This window comes from Grus americana, chromosome Z (assembly GCF_028858705.1).
Source record: "Grus americana isolate bGruAme1 chromosome Z, bGruAme1.mat, whole genome shotgun sequence".
In the NCBI taxonomy this organism is placed as follows: domain Eukaryota; kingdom Metazoa; phylum Chordata; class Aves; order Gruiformes; family Gruidae; genus Grus; species Grus americana.
This window is the reverse complement of record NC_072891.1, coordinates 63,180,693-63,206,983: the sequence shown is the minus strand read 5'-3', so window position 1 is coordinate 63,206,983 and position 26,291 is coordinate 63,180,693. Positions and strand designations below refer to the sequence as shown.

Below are 26,291 nucleotides of genomic sequence, written 5' to 3'. Positions count from 1 at the left end.
TTCATAGACTTTCAGTCAAAGGGCACCCTTTTAACAGGCACCGTATAGCAGGAAGAATACGTTATATTTTGAGAACCTGAAGCTCTGAAATGTATGATAAAAAATATCCCTATCTTCACAGTTCAAATAGCACAAGTTTACACACATGACGGAGATTTTTTATTTAATTATTTTCTCATTACCCTCAGTGTTATTAAATAATTTACCTAAAGGAAGGAGATTAATGTAAATAATGCATCATTACTACTACATAGAAATTTTGGCAGACAAAAGCTAGTGATTTAAATATCTATTAGTTCAGAAAATTTGTATATTAAAAGACTGACAGGTCCACAATTTAATATTATAATTTACAGAAATGTTTGGAGATAGATAAACATTTTATCAATAAGAATACTGGCTGAAAATCCCAATAGCTCTCCAATGAATTGAGCTTGTTCTGGATAATTTTTTTAATTTTTTTTTTTTTTATATTTCCTCTTTTAGAAGACAACATTAATACCTTTGGCTGGTTTTTGTTGTTGCAAATTCTTAATATTATGACAGAATGGTTATTTTAAAATAAATAGGACAACAAATTGAATCTCTATTTTATATTTTGTTGATTATACAACTCATCACATCAGACAACCTGTTAAATCTGAACAATGTATTTTAATGTCAGTATCAGTAAGGATGTGTAGAGAGATCTAGTACCCGTTATTTTAAAACATGATGGACAGGTATATATCAAATATTTTATTTAGAATTAAAAAAAACTTCAAAAAGTAAAAGACAACTTTACTGGTAACTGAAATTAGTGGAATATGTTCTGTCTGGATGGTCAAGCTGATATTAATGGGTTCTAGAGTAGGTGACCTTAAAAAAGTAAAGGGTACTTTAAATTGGACCTATACCCATTTGTCGCCTCCTGCAGTTAGATGTTATATATTTATCTTGAAACATCAGCTTTAAAATTATGGAGATTTACATAGTATGAATATATATGTGTATGCACACATAGTATATGTATACTTTTATATTTATAGCCAAGACTATCCTGTCCAACATCAAATAGCTTCAGGCACTGACTGAAATTTATGCTAATTATCTTTGCAACTCATTATGCTCAAGCTCTATCAGCACTTTGGGAAGCAAACCTGTAAAGCATCTATGCCTGTTCAACTTGTCATATGTAATTACAGCATATTATATTAGCATTAGATTATTTTCTTAAAAGTGTTCAGTCTAATTACAGTTTAACTGATATTTTGACTTTATTTTCTAATAGTGTTTGTTAATTAAATTAACAAGAACAGCTTCCATTCCATTACTCTCAAATGGTTAAAAGAGAAATGAGATTAATTCAAATAGAAAAAAATAAAAATAGAATTTTCACCTTCTACTATTTTCTGCTAAGTCTGTGCAAGGTTTCTTTTGTGAAAGAGGATCTACCCATTCCCTTCCCACACTGTGCAATCACACATGTTCACGTCTCTGAAATTAACATCTATCTACTTCTGTTTGGCAACTGTGAAATAGATTGCCTCTTTCATCAGGAGTTCATATCACTACAGATTAATTGTCGTTCCCAAAAACTACTGATACATCAACCTTCTCAAAGAAGGCATGCTTGTTGTTTCTCTTTTTAAAAAAAAAAAAAATTAAAAAAAGCTATGGCTAACGCATTAATGACACTGACCACATCTCACAATAACGCTATCTTTTATTAGAGATCTTATTTTACATATCCCCATAAGATACAAAACCTTCCAAGAGAAAATATCAAAAACCTTCAGTCGAAATCAGTTTGCTTCAGACAATATGAGCAAATAAACCAAATACATTTAAGACAAAGGAATGTAAAAAAAAAAAAAAAATTAGTACAGGTACAACTCTGGTATAGAAAGTAATTACAAGGTTTTAAATCATTTCCTACACAGCATTGTCTTTAAAATCATACTGGAAAGTAAGGATGCTTGGTTCTCTTAACCAGTAGTTATAAACCCAGCAGATATAAAAATAGAAAAAATGAAAATAATATGATTAAATTAGATGGCAAATACACAAAACCCCAAGACCTCAATTGAAATATCCAATATAACAAAAACACAGCATAAGAATTCAATAAAAGATGTTGAAACAAACACACAAACAAACCACCACTAAACCCATCAGCCACATTCTGAACCATTTAAAATAAAATTTGTTATCAGACTTTGACTGGAGTTTTGATTTAGTTAAGGATTTTGGGAAAGGATCCCAAATTGAAGGCTGTTCTTTTGCTACACAAAAATATACAAAATAAAGGAACAAAGATTAAATCTGCTGGTTAAGGAAAATTCAGGCATCATGATTGTACAGCTGATGATAAAAGAAAAGATCAAATGCTATATGAAACATCTCTTCGAAGCAATTCCAACAGGCAAAATATTTTAAAACTTTATTGCATCAAAATTTTATTTTTCTGCCCAACAAAACTGACATAGTATTTTGAAAGCTCTCTTGCACAGAACACATAAAAGTCTCTGAAGCATTTTAATTCTGAAGATGCAACAAAATAAATGTTATGAGAAATTTCTGCTGGCTAGTCTACCAAGCTTTGAGTTCCAACCAAAAAATAGTATTTTCAAATACTACAGCTAAGAAAAGTTACAGTACATGTTTATTGCATAAAAAAAATTAAAAAACCTGTTTAATAGATCCATCTGATTCTTTCATTTGTGGTTAGTGGTTCTTACATTCTTGATATAACTTGTACTGGATCCTACTAAGTATTCCATTAATTACTAAACACACAGTAGATTGAATTAAGTAGGGAAACCTACACAATCTCAACAGAGATCCAACCTGTGACAATGCATGAAATCAAAGTTTCACTTTCATTTTCTTTTAAGATAGCCTGTAGCTACATGATATAATTTCATACACTGTGGCACAACAATGATGAAATTAAACACAGTAGGCAATATTAGAGTTAGAAAACAGCACACCTTTTTACCAGTTATGATGACTTTTCATGCATTAGTATTAAAGATAAGCAATGATGTATGGAAAAGTAAAGCATAAGCAAGAGATAGAAGAAAGAGTTATGAAGATAAATGAAGACTAGGAAATGGCATCATACTCAAGTGCATGTTTATATATATTAACCATAAACAGCATCTCTACTTAGGGGAATATTTTTCACACTTGAATAGCTTCAGCACTAAATATGAATTACTTAATACGTGAAAACAAAGCAAAAAGTAAGACCATTCCTCAGTAATGTGAACACTGGTAATGTAAGTGAGGTTGCAAGTTTGAAAAATGTTGTTTAAAATATAGGCACATGATTCTGAATTAACAGATCACCACAGTCTGTGACATACAAGCACATGTTTTGATGGGTTTGCAACCTATATCTTGCTTACTATTAACTCTCTGCATCAAGTTACCATTTCCTTGAAAGCAGCTGAATTTAGATTTTATAATAATTCTTCTTTTTGTCTGTGTTTCATGTTATGACATCATTTTAATACATTCAAATAGTCAAAATGTTCTGAATAAGATAGCACAAACTTGGTGCAGGAGGATATAGATCAGAGTGTGGCCAGCATTGTCAAATAGGAGATACACAGCTTAAGTATTATAGAAACTATCTTTCCCCAAAAAACATTAACATAGACACCAAAATTGTAACAAGACATATCAAAAAAATAAGGCACATTTATCTTGATATGGTAACCTTGAAATAGAAAACTCATTTCAGTGAACATTGGTATCTAAATGAGTTTTATAAAAAATCTTGTATTCATGATAATTATGGACATTTCTCATCATACATGATAATGGAATAATTGCACATATCCCAGTGTGTCAAGTAACAAAATGGGAGTTTTATTAAACATTTCCATTGCAAAATTATTTTGTAGGTTCACGTTTTCTTATTTACATAACTCAGGTGAATGGTAGAAGTATTAAAATCTACCATCACTTATCACAAGTACTGCAGGCTTTCATTTTACCACAATTAATAATCCCCTTTGTGTTGAAGAAATTGAAATTAATTGTGGAATACATTGAGATTATTGTCATTTATATAAATGATTGTAAATATTTGGACATTAGCTACTACACAAAAACATTTTATTCTGTTTTATTTCCAAGCTGCATCAGGACTTTCTACACTGAATTATTTGTACATAAATTCATCTAGGATCAGCAAAGAAGGCTGTTTAAAATCAATCCCCTCTTTATGAAAATTAAAACACCAGAAACATCATTAGTTAGCATTTAACCTGAGATTTAATCTGCTGAGAGCTTAACATCCTTAGAAATTTCTTCACTTGTTGCATTAACTTATAGTGATGTTACTATTTCATGGAAAAAAAAAAAAAAGTTGCTTGCAACATGGCTTTTCACTATGTTGGTCAAAGAAATTACAGAACGCGTGTTTTTCTCACAGTATCCAGAAGGTGGAATAGCAATCATGTGCTTCTTCTTGCACACGAAACTTAGAGGAGATATAATAGTAGATTCCGCTTCTCTATCTGAGTATTAAAGCCAGATTTCATTTTAGCCTAATCCGGAATGTATTTATCTCCATAGAACTCATATTTATTTCACTTATATTTCTGGCATCCGGAGGTGAATGCATCAAAGATAAAGACGTGGGTGTAAGACTTTCCACTCTGAATTTATTAAAGAGTTTATGCACCTTTATCTGGAAGAGAGAGAAATATATTTAGAAAATACAGTGTATAACTTAAAATTGACTTTAACCTAATCTCTAATAATGATTCAAATGATACATCTCCTTACAGGTATCAGCACATAAATTCTTACACCAAAGATTATGAATATTTTTAAGTACTATGTCTCATATGCCATGCACTAAATTAGACCTTTTTAGGCAGTGTTCACTTACCACATTTCAAAGCAAGTTAATATATTAAAAAATCAATCAGAAATATTTGGATTAAAACTCTTCTTGTTTCTAAACAAACAACACTTACTCTTCTGCTTAAAGAAAATCCCAAACCTATTTCAAAATTTGATTACAAAATTTCTACAGTTTCATAACCATCCAGCCCATCTGTAATGCTCAGAACAAAGTTGTATAATTTATATTTAATAATTTTAAGTATCATTATCAATTCTATCACAATTACAAAACAGCCAGATATTTGCAATGGTGTAGGTCATGTAAGTGAGCATGGGTAGACAAAGGACATGCGATATTAAGCAACAGTTTTCAAGGTAAAGGTCACATAATTTGTGGATATGTTACAAATATTCAAAAGATACACTTCAGAATATGTAATCTGACTCTTTTTACTTAGTAAAGTTCTAAAACAGTATTGAAAAAGTAGTTGAGAAATACTGATCTGTGTTATATGAAAACAACATTTAAAGGAAGTTAATGAGATTAAAACTGACCTAGAAGTTTACTCGTTGACGCTTACATAGTCATTCCCACACTACAGCAGATCCGTATCTTTATCAAATGGAAAGTAGCTTTCAAGATAAACTTAAATATTATCCTGAAAGTATAACTCTTGAGAAATAACTACCTAGACTTCACCCACAATTTGACTTAAATATGAGTGTTTCTGCAATACTTGTAAGGTAAGCTATCCATAAAATGTCAGTATACCTTTCCCTGAGTAGTGGAACAGAGCAGACCCATGTCTCTGTTTGAAAATCTACAGTCAAATCCCTTTCTGTGAAGAATCAGAGCAGCTTCATCAGACGGCTCAATATCTACCTAGAAATAAACAAAAAATTACTCAGAAAGTAGCAGAGCTAGAAAGACATTTTAGAACCTCGTAAAATTATCATTACCTTACAGCGATAGAGCCATTTATGCCTTAAATAATGTCCGGCCTAGATTGAACAGTCATGTTTCTTTCAATGTTTATAAGACTAAATATAGAAAGAACCAAACAGCAAAGACAGTTTAGATGTACAAAGTACTGCAGCATATAAATGTAAGTTGTTAACCAAGGAGTTTAAAGCTCAATAGATGCACATGTACAGACTCCAAATTTAAATGTAGCTATCACAGTTGTATTAATTGGCTTCCCAGAAATTTTTTTAAATACTCCTTGTGATTATTTTCCATCAAGCTTTCATTTTGCAAAGCTGCCCTCTAAAATCTAACTCAGATTAAGGTGTACATGAAACTGTACACTAAAATAAAAACATTCATTAAATTTTATGTTTGTAAGACAAGACACAGAGCGCTTGTGAGGCTCAACAGGCACTGGTAAGTAACCCAAGAGTAACGTACAATCTCTATTTCCTAGTTTTGAACCAAATCACTAAAATCACTTAGGACAAATGGTCACGAGGATAGCAAATAAATGCCTCAAATCAGAATCTTGTTTTGATCTTGTACTTCAGAACACAGTCATAGCCTAGAACTGGCTTGGAAACTTTAATTGACACAAAGACTTTCTTTTTTTTCTTTTACACTAAAATGTAGAAAACCACTCTTGTACAGCAAGAATAACAGCAAAGAAATTCTTCACATTATAGATGAATGAGTATACAAGCTTTCTTCACACCACGAGTGGCACATGACAAGATGCCCTTCATGCTGCAAGCTGTTTCCTGTATTGCTACACTCACCTTAGTCATTTATTTTCTATGATGTATTTCTTTCTTTCTTTCTTGTTGTTTTACATTCTTCAGCTCTTCATCATATTACATATATAACAAGGGCATGAAAAAAGAAGGTTCTTTCTGGTACTTCAGTAAGTATCTATTGCCTTGAAGAAATGTATGCCAACAATCGTTAGGCACTTTGTGATGTTTTAGCTCTTGAAAGTGTAATACCCAAGAGAGGTCTTAATCTAACAGGCTTCAGATCCAAACCAATTTTTTCCTAATAAAGGAGATCCTGGAACAGTTTGAACCAGCATGACACAGCTTCATAGTATGACAAATTCATAGTATTAAGTACTCATTCAGGTAATAAAACATGGTAAGCTGTTAAACTTAAGTGTTTTCTACATTTCTCATTTAAAATAGTAAAAATTTACTCCACAGTATTTTGAACTGAAATGAGATAACTTGCAGTAAAATATTGACTGGTATAAACTTTGCAAATTTTACAAATCATGAATAAAACTCAGTTTGAGAGGATTTTCATGAACAACATTAGCTTATAGCAACCTAAAAATCAAATTTTTAATTAATAGATGGTGTCTACAGTCAGCATGTTCAAACATGTTTGCAGAACTTAATATCATTGATGCTTGAAAAAATTCTTATCCTGTTTATTGGATAAGATAACTTTCTACATTAAGGAAGGTAATAATGATGATGTGACAAAATAATTTTCTGTCTCCATCTATGACAGACCTGACTTGGTTTTCACTGTCACTGATGTGACAGTGTTGCTCTTGAAAGTAGACATTTTATGCACACAAAATAATACCATCTGCCTAAACATCGTATTAGTGAAATATTAAAATTCATATCGCAAAAGCCTGACTTCCTGTGGGGTAAATTGATGTTAAAAATGACAAGCCAGTAATGGGTATCAACACTTTCTCTGTTACAGTGGAATTATCTTGTAGTAATCTGCATAACAAATGCATTTATGCATTTCAAATGATGACATGAATATTTAATATCTTAAGTTTTTAAAATTAAATATTATCTTAATTAAAATTAAAAAAAAAAAAAAAAAAACAATAACAAAAAAACAAAACAAAAAAAACCCAGAAAGGTAATAAACAATTAATGACACCTTCAGGAAAAGTTTTGGTAAGTATAAATATCTATGATATAGTAGTCAACCTTTTAGAATTCCCAGGACTTTATCATGCACATAGCATCCATGTGTAATAAATTAAGCTGTTCTAACCTATTATCAAAGCAGGTGTAAGACTGACTAAGTTGCCACAGCCTCCGTATCTACTTTAACTTACCTCTTCTTATATCATCTCTCGGTAAATTAGATCAGGTGTATGCAAGCCTAAGGAATGTCTGAGCAAGGACGAACCTAATTTACACCAAATGCATCTTCTAAACATGACCATGCTAACCACATGAAAACCTGTAACAAATTTCTCAATTTTCAACAAACAATAACATCCTGAATCTTGTTAAACTTCACAGCATTGTTATATGACAAAAATTCCCTAACTACTGTACTATCAAATCTCTGCCTTTCTTGGAAGAGCTGTCAAAGTTTGATTTGATTTTGATCTCTGAGAAATAAAATGTGGTTCTCACATCAGGCTTCTAGCTGGAAAAAAAATTTTGCTAGGCTTTCTCATAAGCAGTATCCCAGGGCAATGCTGCTAAAATTTTGATGAGAAAGAAAACCCATTTGAACACTTTTTTTTATCCGATTACTGTAAGCTAACAGACATGCATTGAAAAGTTCAAGCAACATGGCAAAAATATGTATTTATATTTAGTATAAAGGGACAAGTGTACTCAGTTGTTAAATCTTGAGGCCCAGTCTATTTACGGTAGGTAAAATCTGTGTCAAACACTTAAAAATTGGAGCTTTATTAAAAATTTATTTAGGCACTGGACTCTTCCATGGCAAGATCATGTATCTTACAACAATTGCAATATTCTTCCCACTGAGAGGAGCAGAGTTTAAAGGGAAACTAGAAATTCCCTTATGTCTTTTCTCATTTATGCTTTAATGCAATTTCTGAACTTCATGCGTTCTGATATTTACCTTAAATCTTAATAATACTTTATTTTAATTTTGTACCCTTTACTGTGGAATTGTAATGATACAATTTCTTGAAAATCAACTTCAACAGCTAAAGCAATGCAGTAGTCATCTACATTTCTAGAAAAAATTGCATTCTGTCAATTAGCCAGAATGATGACACTTGTCATTCAAATTCTTGGAATACAGAAAAAGGAAACATACAGTGAGGAGAAATTTAAGAAGGCCATTTTGGCATGCAAAAAATTGTTTGTAAGGCATAGCACCATTTCTGCTGTAGGGAAGAACTGTTCTGTACCTATAACGATAGTGCTCCTATCCTATGACTACTGATAACTTTCACTTTGAAGTGCACGAAGTAATACTGCAAGCTCAAGAGCTGTCAATCAAGTAATCATTGAAATATACAGTTGTGGACAGGGAAGAGATCACAGCCTCAGTCTTACACCAACTGGGATAGTGGGGCTGGTATAGCCCAGACAAAATTGTAGAATTCACCTACAGGTAGTAACATTGAACTCAAAAAGCAGAGTCAGCCTTCCATTTCACAAGTTTCATGGCCACATGATGCAAACAAGGGGAAGAAGTTTAGGCCTCGAAAAGGGAGAGGGGGCACATTCATAAAGGTCTGCTCCTGGACTTGACATGCTGAAGCAAACAGGTGTGCTGAGCTGGCTGAGGTAAATGAAAAGATTTTACAGTGAAGTCTGGAACATACACTGCACGTGAAGATTTAATTCTATAGAAAGCTTCCTCATAACTCTTCAAAAGCGTTAGGTCCACAGAATCAAGACTTATTCCACTTTGAAATTCAAAATAAGAAACAGTCACAGCTGATGGAATGTACATGAGACTGAGCTACTAACAGAGAAAGTGCAAGAAAGTAAACTAATTCTTTTAAGATTTAAAATAATGATTAAGACTAAAAATTAAGAACTATGATAAAAGAGTAGCTAATGGCAAGTTTTGCAGATATTCTGAATATAATCTGAGGTTATTATGGATGAGCAGTTCTACCTCAACCAGCATGGAGACTACAAGGGAGAAGGGACAACTGTAGTTTGTAAGTATCTAAGTATGGCAGAATTTAAAAGGGATTTCATCTATGGTAAAAGCACTGGTGAGTGATACTGCAATACAGCATAAAGTTAATATACCCACGTTTTAAAAGGTATTGAAAAACTGAACAGAATTTATACAAGAGCTGGCGGAAGAAGGATACACACATAATTCTACTTCTATGGTTTATCAAACAGAAAATTGAAATATGGTGGTTACAATTGTGTAAGTTGAGTACAAAACAGGTTTTTTCTTTGAGTGTGGTTTTTTGGCTTTTTTTGTAAACTTACTGGAGAACAGTTTCACAGCAACTGAGGACTGTTAACTGATGTTAGAATAATTAAAATAGGTCTTGTATTTAAGCTTAAAAATATTTTAACCATTTATTCCTGTGTTGAGTTTGCATGGCAAGGTTTTGGTAGCGGGGGGGGCTACAGGGGTGGCTTCTGTGAGAAGTTGCTAGAAGCTTCCCCTGTGTCTGATAGAGTCAATGCCAGCCAGCTCTAAGATGGACCCGCCGCTGGCCAAGGCCAAGCCAATCAGCGCCTCTGTGATAACATATTTAAGAAGGAAAACAAAACAGTTAGAGAGAGCTTTTGCAGCCGGAGAGAGGAGTGAGAAGATGTAAGAAACTCTGCAGACACCAAGGTCAGTGCAGAAGGAGGGGGAGGAGGAGCTCCAGGTGCCAGAGCAGAGATCCCCCTGCAGCCCGTGGTGAAGGCCATGGTGAAGCAGGCTGTCCCCCTGCAGCCCATGGAGGAAGGATGAGGGGGTGTAGAGATTCCACCTGCAGCCCGTGGAGGACCCCACGCCGGAGCAGGTGGAGGCACCCGAAGGAGGCTGTGGCCCATGGGAAGCCCACGCTGGAGCAAGCTCCTGGCAGGACCTGTGGCCCCGTGGAGAGGGGAGCCCATGCCAGAGCAGGTTTGCTGGCAGGACTTGTGACCCTGTGGGGGACCCCATGCTGGAGCAGTCTGGTCCTGAAGGTCTGCACCCTGTGGGAGAGACTTACGTCAGAGAAGTTCATGAAGGACCATCTCCCTTGAGAGGGACTCCATGTTGGAGCAGGGGAACGCTGAGAGGAGTCCTCCCCCTGAGGACGAAGAAGCGGCAGAAACAACATGTGATGAACTGACCGCAACCCCCATTCCCCATCCCCCTGTGCCGCTGAGCGGGGCGGAGGTTGAAGCTGGGAGTGAAGTTGGGCCTGGGAAGATGGGAAGGGTGGGGGGAAGGTGTTCTAAGAGTTGATTTTATTTCTCATTCCTCTACTCTGTTTTGCCTAGTAATAAATCAGATGAATTCCCTCTCTAAGTTTGGTCTGTTTTGCTCGTTACAACAATTAGTGAGTGATCTCTCCCTGTCCTTATCTTGACCCATAAGCTTTTCGTTATACTTTTTCTCCCCTGTCTAGTGAATGAGGGGAGTGAGAGAGCAGCTCTGGTGGGCACCTGGCCTCCAGCCAGGGACAACCCACCACAATTCCTATGGATGTTGAGATGTGATAGATTTTATTTAAGTCTTCCAAATGGGATCAGGGTTTAAACACAGATTATTGTACACAGAACACAGTCTAATGACCTTAAACTTAATTCTTTCTAATACAGAAGAGGCAAGAGTGTATGCACCCTTCCAGAGAAAGAATAATGCACTATGCATATTATTATGCTGTGAATAAACAGTTCCTGTATTTCACGCTACTGAAGCTCTAGTTCTTGCAGAATTAACAATAAACACTCATCATGCTGCAGTATATCATATAACAAAACCTCCCACAAACTACTTTACTTGAATAAAGTATTTGATTAGACTATATTAATAAGCTATATCACATGTCTGCTCATAAAAATAGTGGTTTGACCTTACCTTTGATTGGATTGTCCTCAGATTGACTATATGCACGTCACAAGGCATGGATGACAAGAGTGGAGAAAAAGTATTTAGCATCTCTGGGACACCTGAATCTGCATATGTTGTCATTGGAATTACAGGATGATTTAAGAAAGAAGAAGTCACGTGGCTAAGAAGTGAGGGAAAACTGACTGATGCCTTCTCTTCATTCTGCAAAATACAAGAGAGAATATTTGTAAAATCAAGTTAATATACCATCATGTCTAAATTTTGAAACCCACTTTATATATGATTCCATTAATTTAATAGAAAATTTAAATTTACAGAGTGTCCATTTAATTACCTTTGGAAACTTCTGATCATCCACTAATTCTCTTCCAGTACTAGGTATACTTCCTGTTTTTACAAATCATTAGTACATCTTTCAAAATCATCATTAGATGACACCTCATTTTAAATTGTTCCTCAGATTTCTGCGTTAGCCCTTGATGTGTAAACAATGTAGTTTAGGGAAAGAAACTAGTTACTACTTTAGCAAGTTGCTCCTAGGTATTCAGTATCTACTTGAGTACTGATAGCCAGCTGGCCAGCCTTTTGCAGGCTTCCTTTTCTGCATAAATTTTCTGTCCTGTATTTCTTATCTACTTTCTTCAGATTCATCTAACTTGTATCCTACATTCCTCTTTCTTTTTAAATCTAACTTCTTAAAACTGCTGGAAGAAATTGCAACAAGCACCTTTGTGTTGGTCTGCAATGTAAAAGATTTCTTTTCCAGTTTTATTTCAAGGTCATGCTGGCAGGAACTGAAGGGACTGTCTCCCAAGACTTTAGAACCTTTGCACTTTCCCAAGTTTTGTATTTGCAGTGCTTTTACATGGCTGCAGAAACTGTGTTACAAACCCAAGATGACTATTCACAATAGCTAGTTAAATCTCCATAGAAGCCAGAAAAGAAAACAAACAAACTTTAAAAAGGCAATTTCTGGTTTAGAATATCAGTGAAAATAAATTAGAAATGCATGAAAACCTATTTTTCTCTTATTTTTCCTTGCATAGTCAGATAAATCCCTGCTTGTTTAAACCAGTGATTTTTAGTGAAAACTTTGCAAAAAGTTCACTGAAAACAGTATCTTAAGCATTGATATCTTACATTTGCATTTTATGATAGGCTGCAAATGCAGAAATAAAAAATAAATGGGAGACCCTTAAAGCAAAGGGGAGGATTATTTATCAGCTTAAAATAGACAACCATAACAGTAATTCCTGTTTTGGGGTGCGTATGCATATATGCATCTTTATTTATACCTCTGCCGTAGCATTAAATACATCTGACCGTGTAGCAACTGAAAATATGCCAGAGCTGAATTGATGCAAGATGATAATTTCTGGTTTATTCTTGGTGCTTTTCTTTGTAATGACTAACACTGTTTGCCTCTCTGGTAGCTAGTAAGCACTGAGGCTAGTATTTTTATAGACCTATTATGACCCCCAATTTACTTTCCAAAAATGGTAATAGTTGTAGAGGATTGCTCCTCCACGTGCCTTGCTACATTTATTTACATTGAATTCCATCTACCACTTTACTGCATGCTGCTCGTGGTTCAGCCCCAGCCAGCAGCTGAGCACCATGCAGCCGCTCACTCACTCCCCTCCTCTCCATGGTGGGATGCGGTTGAGAATCGGAGGAAAACGGTAAAACTCGTGGGTTGGGATAAGGACAGTTTACTGGGACAGCAAAGGGAGAGGGAAATAACAACAGTACTTATAACAGGTGACACACAATGCTATTCGCTCACCGTCTGGAGTCGATGCCCATCCCATCCCCGAGCAATGACCCAGCCAACCCCCCCCCCTTATATACTGAGCATGATGTCATATGGTACAGAATACCCCTTTGGCTAGTTTGGGTCAGCTGTCCCAGCTATGTCCCCTCCCAGCTTCTTGTGAAAATTTACTTTATCCCAGCTGAAAACCACGACAATGCATACTCAGTCTTGAGTCCTCCAATTTCTCAGTTAGCCTTGGTTTGGTTTTTTTTTTATTACCTTGAAAGGTTCACCATCACTGGCAAACTTCCTTGTCATGATTTTCTTCCTTTACAATTAGTGTACGAGTAAGCTTGCTCTAAGTACAGCTAAAGCTAAGGGTCTTTGTTCAAGTGACTGCATGCACACTCTACCCATAGGGAAAATGTGCACATACATGTTCTCTCAAAGAATTCTGTTTCACTCCAAAAGGAAAACCATTTACTCTGTTGCCATAGATATGCTGAAGTCAGTCAAAACATTTTATTGACAGTTTTCTTACTATTATTCAATCTTACTATTATATATCTTTTCCATGATATAAATTGATTGCTTGCATCTGAGAATTTAAAATAACGTCTCCTAGAATACCTTACAAATTATACATGAATCAGTCAAATAATTGCTGCATCCTAGTATAATATTTAAAACAAAAGATGTATCAAAAGCCCTTGCAACTGGTTCCTTGGTCCAGGCATGATACCTGAGAATGACTAGAAGGCAAAACTACTGTCCAGCAACAAGAGTAATTTCAGACCAGTTTTTCACATGCACTTTTGAACAATGGGCATTCAATACTCAAAGCATTTGAGATCAGTGATTTTGCCTAAACAGAATTGACGTTCAGTCATTTCCTCCTCTACTTTCAACCACTGCCCAACATACACTACATACATGTTGCAGTAAGAAGTGCATACCCCATATCCAGCATAGTTCCCCTCAACTCCAGGTTTCTCAGATTTAAGGGACCCCAAGGAGCTGGAAAGAGGAAGAAGGGTGAGCTTTCACAGAAACAACTTTTTTTTTTTTTTAAATGTTTTATTTACATCCAAATTCTCACTGTAACACATCTCAAATACTTACTTGGAGAAGGGCCACAGTTTGTTATGGGAAGACTGACTGAAAATTCATTCTAAGTGCAACTTTATGTCTGGAAGTACAGTGCTTGCGGAAAACAAACAGAACTCATTTAGATGTCCTCACAATTTCAGAAAAAGATGTTCCTCAGAAAATGCCAAAGTCATTTGAGAAGAGACACGAGATCTTTCTGAAAGTATCTGTTCCATGAATAGAAAAATACTGTGTACATAAACACAAGCATGACATCCATGGGTCAAAATCTTGCCCTAATCCCAGAAGTGATCAGAAGTACAGGGAAAAAATATGAGGCAGGTTTGTATATTGGCTGACATGAAAGTAAAATATCATCCATGGTAAAAATATCACATGAATCCTCAGCCTTTCTAAGAAAAGATAGCTCGGAGCAGGTCAATCTTCTAAGACTAAATCCTTCAAAGCCATCTCTAAGGCTAACAGAAGTAATGTGAATAAAAAAGGTGGTTTTAGTATAAAGATGCAGTAACATATATTGCAGTTGAGAAATCAGGAAAGATGGAAGGAAAGACAGTGGAAACTTTGAAGAAGAATGTGGATGGGAGAGAATCATTTACTATTAATGGACAATGGGACAAAATTCTCAGATAAACTGTAGCAGAACCATAAAGAGTGGCTTCCTAGATTCTGGAAAGAATTGAAGGTTGTAGAGAAACACTGTCTTGAAGGACTCTGGCAAATGCTGGAACCAGAGCTGATTCAACTTGGCTCATTTTTGCTCCTGCTGCATTTAGATGTTTTATCACAGGCATAAGCATTTTACTTAAGCATTATCCACTTTGAAACTTTGAAAAGCTATGCTAAGACTTAGATGGAGATTTTATCTTGAATCTGGTACTCCCACATCTGGAACGACAGTCAGTTTTGGATGACTGCATCAACAGAAGTGCAATCATTCAGTGAATCTATGTGATAGCAATAGCAATGGAGAGTACAGCAGGTGTCGAAAGTTGCCAAGACCAAGGGAAAAAGGGTTTTTCAAACACTGTTAAGACAACACTATCACAGAAGAGCCAAAAGAGACACTTCAAATCCCACTCCCCTCTAGGTACATCACAGTCACGAAAGGATTGTAGTATGTCCTTCCCCTCTCTATCTAGTGATCCAAAATTTAAACAGGACTCTGGGAAAAGAGAGGGATGGGAAGGGTTCGCATGTACAGGCGACTCATTTGGAAGAATAGCTACTCTATATGCACATTCACTATGTGGGCGGCTTGTACCCTGCTGATGCTAAGTCAGAAGGCGTAGTCCCACAGCCTCCATCTAAAGTACTGCTCTCTCAAAAGTGGCATCATTTCCTCAACTTCAGTGACAGTGTTTAACATTCAAAGGGTGAATGGAGCTCCAGTGGCAGCCTTACAAACATAACATACTGGCAAGATTCTGACAAATGCCACTGATACAGCTGAGTGCTAGCTTAATGAGCTCCAATCAAAGCAAATACTGCCTTTTTAAACTACCTTAAAGCACATTCATATACAGTTATGTCTGTGTTGAAATGACAGTGCAATATATGTAAACAAATCCCCATATGGGATCTTTCCTTGTCATCAAAAGTAAGGTGAATAATTCTAAACTTTTAGTTTTGAGGGAAAAAACCTAACGAGCTACACTCCAGTATAATCTTAGGTTACAATTTTCAACAAGTTCTAAGAATGGCCTCCTCTATTAAAAGTGCTGTTATATCAGAAATGAGCTATTTTATCGATAAATGGAGTATGGAACAGATTAAGAAAAGACTCAAAGGGTTTTTTGGTAAGAGTCTAAATTGAGGAACTGAGGTCCTTAATTAGAGGGGAAAACCACTAATTAGACTCTTCAGAAATCATTTAGTAATTGAATGGAAGAAAGAAATGGAAAATACTGTAGAGAAGAAAGTAAAGCTGAAACACTTGATAATTGGACTTCAGTTGAGCTAACAGAGAAGCAATTAACTTTTCCATACAGACTAAGTAGTCTAAAATTTCTCATACGGAAGTAAGGAAACTGAGGCAGACAGAATATCAAATCACAAATCTTGACTATTTACTCCTCCTCTAGACTGTTCTCTGTTATGAACAACCCTAGTCAGGAAAGAAATAACAATTCCAAAACCTCACCAGCATCCAAACTATGTGATCAAACATGCTGAAATGTGGATGCTGACTTTAGATGTCAGTGTATTCAAATAAAATCTGGAAACAGTTATGTGATGGTTTAGCCTCAGACGGCAGCTGAGCATGACTTCATATAGTATCAAATATCCCTTTGGCTAGTTTGGGTCAGCTATCCTGGCTGCGTCCCCTCCCAGATTCTTGTGAAAATTAACTCTATCCCAGCTGGAAACCAGGACAAGACAGAATGCTGAGCCTGCTAAATCAAGGGATGCAGATCAAAACAGTCTGATACCAAACCACCTGGACTATTCCTGGAAGGAAAAAGTGTCTTGCTTTCTCTCACACTGTGTAAGGAAACAACTTTTATTGACTTTCTCTGTCACAGGTTCAGAAAACTAACTGGCAGCGCTCTTCAAAGAAGAATGTTTCTGGACTGGAAAATCGAATCTGTCGAGTAGAAAGACTTTTCAGAGCATCTCTAGTCCCAAAACACAGAGAGACAATATTATTAAATATCTGTCAACCTTAATCTAGCAACTGACAGCTGAGACGGTCAGCCAAAGAATCTAAAGCTTCCCAAAGACAAACATGTAAAGAAAAATGGTTTCTTCTGTACGATGCAAAGATTGACAACCATCTGTATGTTTGATGAGATGCTGCTTCTACATGAGAAACTGGTTGGGTAATACTGTGCTAGCCTGCTTACAGGTGAGAAACATAATGGCAGACAACATCATTGACTATGTGAATATGCAGTTTTACAACACATGACACAAATAAGTGATAGATAAGGACAGATGCCTTAGCTTTAAAATTACACACATTCTTCCCCAAATGCAAACATCTTGAACCCTTTACTATATAGGGTGCTCCTCACTTGAAGAAGGAGGTGTCTCTAAACAGGAAGAGAGTGAGAAAATTGCACAACATTCTTGCACACACATTGCCCTAAAGCTCCCAACTTGGAAGAGAAATTCAGGTTTTATTTTGGACTGATACTAGTCAAATTAATGAAATTGACATCAAGCAGTAAATGGTTACAACATAGTTGCAGTCTTTACATGCAAGACTGCCTGGCTGTTATGTCACCAAGTAAAAATCAGATGCGCTTGCTTTAAATTCATCCAATTCTTAGTAATACAAAAAAGAATAATCAAAGTCTGATAAGTTCTGAATATCCAGATATCCAGATATCCTCCTCCAAGCTCAAGAGCGATGCATCCCAACAGAGAGGAAGTAAAGCAAAAACACCAAGAGGCCCCCATGGATGAACAAGGAGCTCCTGGGCAAAGTCAAACAAAAAAAAGGAAGCCTTCAGAGGGTGGAAGCAAGGGTAGGTAGCCTGGGAGGAATACAGAGAAACTGTCCGAGCAGCCAGGGATCAGGTTAGGAAAGCCAAAGCCCTGATAGAAATTAGTCTGGCCAGGGATGTCAAGGACAACAAGAAAAGCTTCTATAGGTATGTCAGTGAGAAAAGGAGGATGAGGGAAAATGTGGGTCCCCTCCAGAAGGAAACAGGTTACCTGGTTACCCAGGATATGGAGAAGGCCGAGGTACTCAACGGCTTCTTTGCCTCAATCTTCACTGGCAAGTGCTTGAGCCACACTGCCCAGGTCACAGAAGGCAGGGACTGGGAGAATGCAGAACCACCCACTGTAGGAGAAGATCAGGTTCGAGAATATCTAAGGAACCTGAAGGTGCACAAGTCCATGGGACCTGAGGAGTTGCATCCGCGGGTCTTGAGGGAACTGGCAGATGAAGTGGCCAGGCCACTCGCCATCATATTTGAGAAGTCCTGGCAGTCTGGCAAAGTTCCCGCCAACTGGAAAAGGGGGAACATTACCCCCATTTTTAAGAAGGGTAAAAAGAAAGACCCAGGGAACTACAGGCTGGTCAGTCTCACCTCCGTGCCTGGCAAGATCATGGAGCAGACCCTCCTGGAGGCTATGCTCAGGCACATGGAAGATAAGGAGGTGATTGGTGACAGCCAACACAGCTTCACTAAGGGCAAATCGTGCCTGACAAACTTGGTGGCCTTCTATGATGGGGTTACAGCGTCGGTGGACAAGGGAAGGGCAACTGACGTCATCTACCTGGACTTGTGCAAGGCATTTGACACTGTCCTGCACGACATCCTTGTCTCTCAATTGGAGAGACATGGATTTGATGGATGGACCACTCGGTGGATAAGGAATTGGCTGCATGGTTGCACTCAAAGAGTTGTGATCAACAGCTCAATGTCCAAGTGGAGAACGGTGACGAGTGGTGTTCCTCAGGGGTCGGTACTGGGACCGGCACTGTTCAACATCTTTGTCGGTGACATGGACAATGGGATTGAGCGCACTCTCAGCAAGTTTGCCAACAACACCAAGCTGTGTGGTGTGGTTGACACGCTGGAGGGAAGGGATGCCATCCAGAGGGACCTTGACAGGCTGGAGAGGTGGGACCCTGCAAACTGCATGAATTTCAACAAGGCCAAGTGCAAGGTCCTGCACATGGGTCGGCGCAATCCCAAGCACAACTATAGGCTGAGGGAGGAATGGATTGAGAGCAGCCCCAATGAGAAGGACTGGGGGTGTTGATTGATGAGAAGATCAACATGAGCCAGCAGTGTGCACTTGCAGACCAGAAAGCCAGCCATGTCCTGGGCTGCATCAAAAGAGGTGTGACCAGCAGGTCGAGGGAGGTGATCCTGCCCCTCCACTCCGCTCTTGTGAGACCCCACCTGCAGTATTGCGTCCAGCTCTGGGGGCCCCAGTACAGGAGAGACATGGAGCTGTTGGTGAAAGTCCAGAGGAGGGCCACGAAGCTGATCAGAGGGCTGGAGCACCTCTCCTATGAGGACAGGCTGAGAGAGTTGGGCTTGTTCAGCCTGGAGAAGAGAAGGCTCCGGGGAGATCTGATTGCAGCCTTCCAGTACCTGAAGGGGCCTACAGGAAAGCTGAAGAGGGACTGTTTATCAGGGAATGTAGTGACAGGACAAGGGGTAATGGGTTTAAGCTGAAGGAGGGGAGATTTAGATGAGATATTAGAAAGAAATTCTTTACTGTGAGGGTGGTGAGGCACTGGAACAGGTTGCCCAGAGAGGCTGTGGATGCCCCATCCCTGGAAGTTTTCAAGGCCAGGTTGGGTGGGGCTTTGGGCAACGTGGTCTAGTGGAGGGTGTCCCTGCCCATGGCAGGGGGTTTGGAACTAGATGATCTTTAAGGTCCCTTCCAACCCAAACCATTCTATGATTCTATGATGTATCATTCCTCTTCTTCTGAGGTCAATGTCTGGAACTAGATTTTTGTCTGCCTGTAAAAATTCCTAGTGCTTTTGGTAAGGAAAGGAGAAGGATGTTAGATAATGGGGCTTACATCCATAATACAACAAATAGCAATTAGTCAGAATTCGGATGAATTCTTCTGAGGCGAATAATTCCTTTTCAGTATCCAAGAGTGCAATGCTGATATAATCACGTATCAAAGAAAATACGAACCATCACTTCAAGCAGCTTTCAAACTGGCTAGTGGTTGCAGAGGTAATTTTTTTTTTTTAAAATCAAATAAGGTCCTAGAAAGATCTTCACTGAGCAGTGGGATTCAGAACACCTAAGACCTCAAAGCTGCACATGAATCTTCAGCAGAACAATCTCCAGGTAATCTCTCTAAAAAAGCGGGTCCTCTGCAACGAATTAGACTTCTAGGAAGGCTCGGATAAATTGCAACCAGAAATAACAGCCATAAATGTGAGTACTGAACAGGCAGCTATCCTGAAATCTTACAAAGATTATAAGCAAGAATACTGATGCCAGATTATTTTCTGCTACACTAGAGCATCAGTCTTTCCTGAAATCCTGGAGGGGGGGAGGCAAAAATCCTGAAAAATATAGAGATTAGATCTGCCTGAATTGTTCATATATACATTTTTGTCAACATTGAAATATTCACCAGTTATATTACAGTTTTGCACATCAAAGCATACATTCTTTTGGAAATATGTTTCAAGAACCATGATCTGGAATGCTTAGGGTTTTTTGATTACTATTGAAGTGACCAGCAAAGGAGGACTCAGCTGAGCAGACAAAAACTGATATTACCTCTTTACCTCAGGGAATGGAAATTTTTTCTCTCAATTCACTTGGAGGCTGTTACACTGGAAATGCATTTCTGCCACACTAGGTCGAATGGGTCCCTGGAGGCTGATTATAGAAGAAATGAAAATTCTGAGGCACTGTAAAATATCCATGAGGCTGTGAGTTGGTTCACACTGACTTCTAAAATCATCATAGATTTTCTGTACTGCCTGCGGATTCTTAGCTGGCACTGAAACTGCAGGTGAGGAAACCGGGGACTGCTATAGGTAACCAAATCCAAAGAAATTAGGACCCACAGGAGAAGTTCTTCCCAGTCTGCTAGAGCCAAATATGGTAGTCTCTAAGACCAGGGGACTCCTCTCATCCCAGGTTGATAGATGGGAGCCTGCTGTGGTTCTGCTCCTCCAAGACCAGGCAGGAGAAAGGCCAAGCATGTATACCCAGTAGGCACACACACACACACATGGCCAGCCATACAAGTAGCAGAGAGCAGCATCTTTACCAGCACCCATGCAAACACAGAGCACTTGGGCAACATGAGCAGAACAACCTGAACCTGATTGCATCCTCCAGCTGATCAGGTCTGAAGTTCACTAGTCAAAGAACCTCACTTTCTTGATTCACAAGTACACTCAACAACCACAGATCCCTTAGTGCAGATTTTAAGTCAGTCTGATGTCCTGGCCTGGGCCTTAGGCCTCTTAACCATTGACCAGCTCAGATTTCACATCCCTGCCTGTCAGCCTGAAGCTCGCTAGCAGTTTACATGCACACACAGAAAACAGAGGTCCTGCCAGCAACTGGCAGTCAGTTGCACTGGTCCCTCAGTCCCATGATCTCTCTCTGTCTCTCCAATAGCTGACACACAGATCTCTTACTGTAGTTGCTTCCTAGTCTTACCTGAAGTTGGCTAATGGCTCACAAAGATTCAGAAAAGGTTGTGCACGCACAATAAAAATACAGGATAGGCTGTGGTGATCAAGCACAGGACTTGATCAGACCTTTTTATGCCCCTTTTACCCCTATTTGTCCCACTTGTTCCTCCTCAATCCTTCTCTTTCCCCTCCTGTGTCCTTCCACTGAACATCCCATAACAAGTCTTGTTTTTTTTTCTTTTACTTTTTTACTTTTTTTTTTTTAAAGTCCAAAATTTTCTCCTCCCTCCAAATCATCTATTGCTCCTTTGGGCAATAACGCCCTTAGTCTGCATAAAGTGATTTCTGCTGAGCTGTCTTGTTGGGTTTTACACCAGTGAACAATCTAATATTCTTCCTTTCATGGCCAGTTGAGTGTGCTCCACTCCTCCCTGGTTAGGTTCCTTCGCTTCCTCCACCTATCACTGTTCCTTTCATAACTGTCAGGTCCTTGCATTTAGTTTAGTTAGCCTTTAATTGGATGCCATAATGGCAATCATGTTCTATAAACAAATCATTTGGAGAACAGCTGCTCACTGGCCTAAAGAAGCGTACAGATGGCAAAGAAAGTCACTAGTCACCATGATCATAAGCACATCACCATAATTACCAAGGCTGACAAATATGCAGCCATCAGTATAGTCAGATGAAAGGGATCACAAAAGCGGACAGACAGCATGACATGCTTTTTTCAATAGAAGTATTTTATACTTTAGTTATAGCCTTTCCCACCAATTTTATTTCTTCTCTTCTAATTTTTCTTACAGTGTTTATACTGTTCAATAACAGTGCAGGAGAAAGGAGGAGGGACTTAATGCCTAAATAAATAACCCATGCTAGAGTTTTGGAAGGGACACAGTGATAGATTATTTCCTGTTGACTGGGAAGAACTTATCCTGTTCCCAAAGACAACACAACATAGTGAGCAGAAATTTTCTGGAGTTCTGCTTTGATGAGGAAGTAGGTCACCCAACTGATGATAAAGACAGAAACTACACAAAGATATCTCCTAATTTTTGTCCTCCAGAGAGGCTATCTGCACTGGAAGTCTGCTGCTTACGTGAAGTTCTTGCTGCTGATGGAAACTGCTTGTTCCAAGTGTAAGGAGATTATCCCCTGAGATTTATTTCACTTGAAAATACAAGCAGCAGTAGCTGGACTTGCAGCCTTTCTCCCTCCTTTAAGAAGGATTCTGCCCTACTGCCAGAGCTTGCAGCACGAACAAGTATGCCTTCCTAGAAGTGGTGATACAGAAAGGTTCACATTTAAAGACCTCAAGCTGTACCAGCTCAGAAAATACCTGAAAGAGTTCTACTCTCCCACTTTGGTGAGTTATACGGGCTAAAAGTGGAAAGATCAAGCTTGAATATGTTGCATACTACTGAAGTAAAATACTTTCTTGCTAAACAGAGCTGGCAGACAGGTACACATGAATGAAGACAAATGAAAATAACCGAAGGAAAGTAATTCACTGTAGAGACATACACACACAGAACGCCCCCCCCCCCCAACAACAAAACCACAAGAGAGACATAGCTATAAGTCCAGAAATCAGAGGAAGGCAGTCCTCTGTACTACCTACTTCACCATGAGCCAGCTACAAGAAGTGGCTGCTGCCCTGTTGTAGAGTGAGAACATTCACTCCCTACAGCTTTGGACAGTATCACGTGAATGGCGCTTGGAGACAAATCTGTCCTTGCTTAGAACCTTTCTGCAACACATCTTTGTCACAGTGTAAAGAAAAAACAATATTTGAAAGAAATTAAGCTCTAAGGTGCCCCGGCATAAAAAAGAGGACAATGCTGGCCTGAAAGCAGATAGTATTTGTAGATAAATAAGAGACAGAAACACTGCTCTTAAGCAGCAGACACAAAGAGTATAAGAAATACAGTACCATCTATATAGTAGTAGCAGTAAGAATAATTTAAATGTAGTGTCTTAAGCAAAGCTGTAAAGAACTAACACATACCTGAATCTCTCTTCAAATGAAACAAGAAGTAAGTATACCTCTCTTACTAAATATATGTGGCAAACCTCTAAAGAAGATGCATTGTGTTCTATGTGAGAGGAAGAGAGGAAAATGTCTTTTTATTTTTATTTATTCTGTGGCCACCATAAAACCCCAAGACTTTAAAGTTCAAGATTTTGTATATACTTAACGAGTTCACTATGGCAGTCATAACTAAAAATATTAGGATATCTGACATTGTTACACATGGGCTTGAAAATCTTCTAAATGGTAGTAGGCCATCTAATGGCTTATGTTGAGTTTCTGCTTTTTTGAAACATCGAGTTAATTATGCTTGTTAAGGTGTGGTTACACATAGCATAGCAATGCACAGTATAGTATATAGCTACTATATGAAATGTACATATGCATTATAAACATGCACACCAAGAAAATGCCAAATGCAACTCCATAATCAGACAGAAATGGCTATATCATCAAGCATGTATTTTCAGAGAAAGTGGATACTGACAGATATTTAATAAGAAAAAAAAGAGTAGTTGTATGTGGTGGAAGAAAAGGAGTTTGATTATCTGACTGCCACGTATTTGTGATTTTATTAACTGCCTGTATCATTGTTTCTCTAAACAACCTCCCCCAAAACAAGGCAGCTGTTTGAGCCATTGAATCCTGGCTCTTTGCTTGAGACTAGGCGATAAATCCAGTTATATAAATTGAGCAAGTCAAGGCAAGGTATGAAATAGGGATCTGAAGGAGAAAGTGCGTGCCTGGTATGGCATCTTTTCTCCAGCTATGTCATTGATGAAACAAAGATATTACCATTTCCTATAAATCCTATTTCATTCATATTCTTATACTAATATACCACACTAAGGCCCAGAAAGTAAAAAGATATCAATGCTTATTTTTAACAAAACTTATAATAAATGTAAAATAATGAGTATATATTTTCAAAAATAAAGAAACATTTACTCTGTTGACAAGTATTGATAACTGTACTCTGTTTCATTCTCAGCTAAATAATAATCCTTTCAATTTAAAAATGAAACGCATTCACTTCTTGCTTAACAATCAGAGGAAAAAGAAGAATGAATATTAGGAGAGAATTCAAAAAGATATGCAGAGCCAAAAAATGCTTGCAAGGACAAAATGAATGTATAAACAGAATTAGTTATATCTAGAAGGAAGAGAAAAGGATGTCTATAGAAATTGTAACAGCATCAACTGAGGTCTGAAGGACACAGTTGTCAATAAATCTAGTGAGTATAATGTAAAGTGAAATGAGATTTGCCCAGCTCTTACTACACACATAGCTAGCTTAATGAATGATACCGTCATTCTGAATACACCTTTTGTAGTATCCATCTTGGGGGGGGTGTGTGTGTGTGAAATCAGCATGAGTATTTACTACTGGCTAGATGAGCTAGCATTCAAGAGCCAAAAACCAGGTAACATTAGGATATTAGACTTAGGAGAATACAGGCTACCTGAGTATGCTAGCGATTATTAAGAATTCTACATACCCACTGGACAGGTCAATCTTACACTTCAGGACATTCATGTGGTTTGACTCTGCCATTAAAATATATTGTTCAGGGTGGGGTTGGGGAAGGAAAAAAGTATTTTGGAGATGTAAATTAAAAGAAACTTTTGGTTGATATTGTCATAACCAAAAATCTCCACAGTAATTACACCAAAGTGATGCTCATTTATTTTAATTATTTTTAAAGAATTGCACATCCTACACTTCACACACTCTCTTTTTATGGGGAAGTTTCCCAAAGAACAGAAAAATTCCTGTTCTTCAGAACTGTTTTTGAGAAAAGACAGAATGAAATATTTTGTAACACACTTTAGAAAAAGCTTGCACTGGCAAAGATGCCAAGTGATCTAAACTCTCTCCTCCTGTAGCTTCCATGGTTCCTCAAGTCAATAACAACATAGGTCTTGACAACAAAATTAGGGTCAGTGTGAGTCACACTGCAGCCAATTACATATATAAACTACATATAATTTCTTCATAATTTTTTTGACAGGGCTATTTTTAAACTATTATAACAACTACCTTCTGAGTAACCATGCAGTAAAAAAAAAAATGTTTGTACATTTAACAAAACGGAAAGAAAGGGGACTACTTCCCTTCCTTAAACACATCCAAAACAGTTACATGAATCAGAAAATGTTACTGATTTTGAAAAACAAAATGCTAGAACACTCTAAATATAGCAAAGGGGAATTCCATATATAAACACCAGAAGGATAATGTTTCCTTAAAACATCTTGCTTGGCTCCTGGGGGTTGTGCACACTGTATGAGTTGGGCCAACAGCACCTCTTTGACCATGCCCAGTCCCCCAAGGCTTTGATCTTCATTCTTTTCAAGTCTGTGCAAGAGTGTGTAAGAACCGACTGCCCTTAAAGGCTTACCCTGCTGCAGCTATTTAAAATCGTTATAAGCTCAGCAAACATGGTCAGAGGGGAGGAAGGTAAATGCTTGAACACAGGTACTCAAAACACCTCAAATATTTTTGATTGTAGCAGGTAATTGTCCCTTCTCCTTTGAAAGATTCTCAGCAACTTGCACAGAATCTTTCAAAAATGGAGGAAAGGAAGAAGATTTTAATAAGAAAAGGGAAATACATTGTTATTCTACTGAGCTGATGTCTGACTGGTAGCCCAAACAGAGAGGTGTATGCAAAGACATATGTAAATATTCCACTAACCAAATAATCCCAGAGTTG

General features: G+C 37.7%; 1 protein-coding gene across 5 annotated transcripts in view; it reads right to left on the bottom strand.

Annotated features, from left to right (window-relative positions):
• Positions 1–1,694: 1,694 nt before the first annotated feature.
• The window catches only part of MAN2A1 (mannosidase alpha class 2A member 1), a 119,850-nt gene continuing 95,253 nt past the window's right edge, over positions 1,695–26,291 (bottom strand). For 3 of the 5 annotated variants that reach the window (XM_054810943.1, XM_054810945.1, XM_054810947.1), the window contains 3 exons: positions 11,591–11,785; positions 5,618–5,728; positions 1,695–4,684 (listed from right to left, as the gene is read on the bottom strand). In XM_054810943.1, coding sequence (XP_054666918.1) covers positions 4,532–4,684; positions 5,618–5,728; positions 11,591–11,785 — 459 coding nt within the window. In that variant the 3' untranslated portion in view covers positions 1,695–4,531. The other 2 variants (XM_054810944.1, XM_054810946.1) reach the window with 2 other exon arrangements.